Raw genomic sequence first — 1,793 nt, 5'->3', positions numbered from 1 at the left:
GGCTTGGATGAGCTGCAGAAGCCAGGTGAGACCCCTGGGAGGTTCACCCCAAGGCACGATGTACCTGGGCGGGGGAGCACCCTGGAGACCTGTCCGAGGCACCCAGGGAAGGCATGGGGTGTCAGGAGAGCCTAAGCTTTGCCCTTGGGACTGGCAGCAATTCTTCCCTGCTGCCCCACCATGCCAGTTCTCATGCTGGAACCCCAGTGGGACCTCCAGTATGGTGGGCTGTATGCTGGTAGGGGAGACCCTCAGCTCCCAGGGTACTGTGGGCAGAGCTAAGGGGCAATGGGGGCAGTTGGCACAAGGCACTCCAGGGTGGGAGGATGTGGAGGGGACCTGAGGAGTGGTGGCACAGATGGGGACACGAGCCCCATCCTGCCAGGGGCACAGGAGGATGGTGTGGGGTGGCAGGAGCCAAGGGAGCAAGGGCCATGCCTCATACAGCGTTTAACACTCTCTCTTGTCTTGCACAGAGCTGGGGTGCTGGGCCAGGGTCCAGTCCATCTGTGTCTCCCTTCTCAAGGTGCCCCTGATGTTCGGGTTCCTGTACCTCTTTGTGTGCTCCCTGGATGTTCTCAGCTCTGCCTTCCAGCTGGCCGGAGGTAGGGTGGCAGGGGCACCCAGGTGGCTGGTGGTACCCACCACACTGGCACTCTGCCGCTCATGCTCTTTCACAGGCAAGGTGGCGGGGGACATCTTCAAGGACAACGCCATCCTCTCCAACCCCGTGGCCGGGCTGGTGGTGGGCATCCTGGTGACTGTGCTGGTGCAGAGTTCCTCCACCTCTACCTCCATCATCGTCAGCATGGTCTCCTCAGGGCGTGAGTGCGCCCACGGGGCTCCCCGGGACCTAAGGCTGGGGGATGGGGTTCCTGGACAAGGTCACCCCGAGCTGGGCCATGCAGGGCTAGCAGGTCTCTCTATCCCCAGTGCTGGAGGTGCGCTCTGCCATCCCTATCATCATGGGCTCCAACATCGGCACCTCTGTCACCAACACCATCGTGGCCCTCATGCAGGCTGGTGATCGCAGTGAGTTCAAACGGTGAGAGCTGGTCAGAGGGGACTGAGGGGGCTGGGGGCTGCTCCCCAGGGGCCACCCCATGACAGTGGTTTCCTCTGTGCAGGGCCTTTGCTGGTGCCACAGTGCATGACTGCTTCAACTGGCTGTCGGTGCTGGTCCTGCTGCCGCTGGAGGTGGTCACCGGGTACCTGCACCATGTCACCCACCTGGTAGTGGCCACCTTCAACATTCGCAGTGGGAAGGATGCACCCGACCTGCTGAAGATCATCACAGAGCCCTTCACCAAGCTCATCATCCAGGTCTTCTCAGCTGTAGTGTCCCCAGGCTGGTGGTTGTCCCTCAGACTTGGTGTCCCCCATGCTGGTGGTGATGTCCCCAGTGCTAGTGTCCCTTTGATGGTCGTGTCCAAGTGTCCCCAGGCTGGCAGTGGTGTCCCCATCCCAATGAAGATGTCCCCAAGCTGGCGGTGCTGTCAGCCCCCAAAGGCCCTCTCCAATGTGTGTGTTGTTGCAGTTGGACAAGTCAGTGATCACGGGCATTGCAACAGGGGACGAGAGCCTGCGCAACCGGAGCCTCATCCGTGTCTGGTGTGGCCCTGCACCTCCACAGGTGAGGGTTCCATGGCCCTGCTGGGGCCCCCAAACAATCCTGTGGAGGGAGAGTGGTGGGAAGGGACCAGCCAAGGACACTGTGGAGGCGACTGCAGCCCACCCTTTTCCTGCAGATTGCTGCTGTGGGGCTTGGGTCCCCCTCAAACTGCACAGCTCCC

At 61.8% G+C, this 1,793-nt stretch overlaps 1 protein-coding gene across 1 annotated transcript in view; it reads left to right on the top strand.

Annotated features, from left to right (window-relative positions):
* Positions 1–1,787, top strand: part of LOC104531916 (sodium-dependent phosphate transport protein 2A-like) — a gene marked incomplete at its 3' end in the record, with an annotated part of 2,807 nt that extends 1,020 nt beyond the window's left edge. Inside the window, 7 exon segments of the mRNA XM_029087215.1 lie at positions 2–25; positions 477–605; positions 681–824; positions 934–1,045; positions 1,128–1,323; positions 1,538–1,633; positions 1,749–1,787. Coding sequence (XP_028943048.1) covers positions 2–25; positions 477–605; positions 681–824; positions 934–1,045; positions 1,128–1,323; positions 1,538–1,633; positions 1,749–1,787 — 740 coding nt within the window.
* Positions 1,788–1,793: the final 6 nt, after the last annotated feature.

This window comes from Antrostomus carolinensis, unplaced genomic scaffold, assembly GCF_000700745.2.
Source record: "Antrostomus carolinensis isolate BGI_N321 unplaced genomic scaffold, ASM70074v2 scaffold26421, whole genome shotgun sequence".
Taxonomy (NCBI): Eukaryota; Metazoa; Chordata; class Aves; order Caprimulgiformes; family Caprimulgidae; genus Antrostomus; species Antrostomus carolinensis.
Note: the sequence above shows the minus strand (reverse complement) of the source record. Positions and strands in the feature narration are given on the sequence as shown.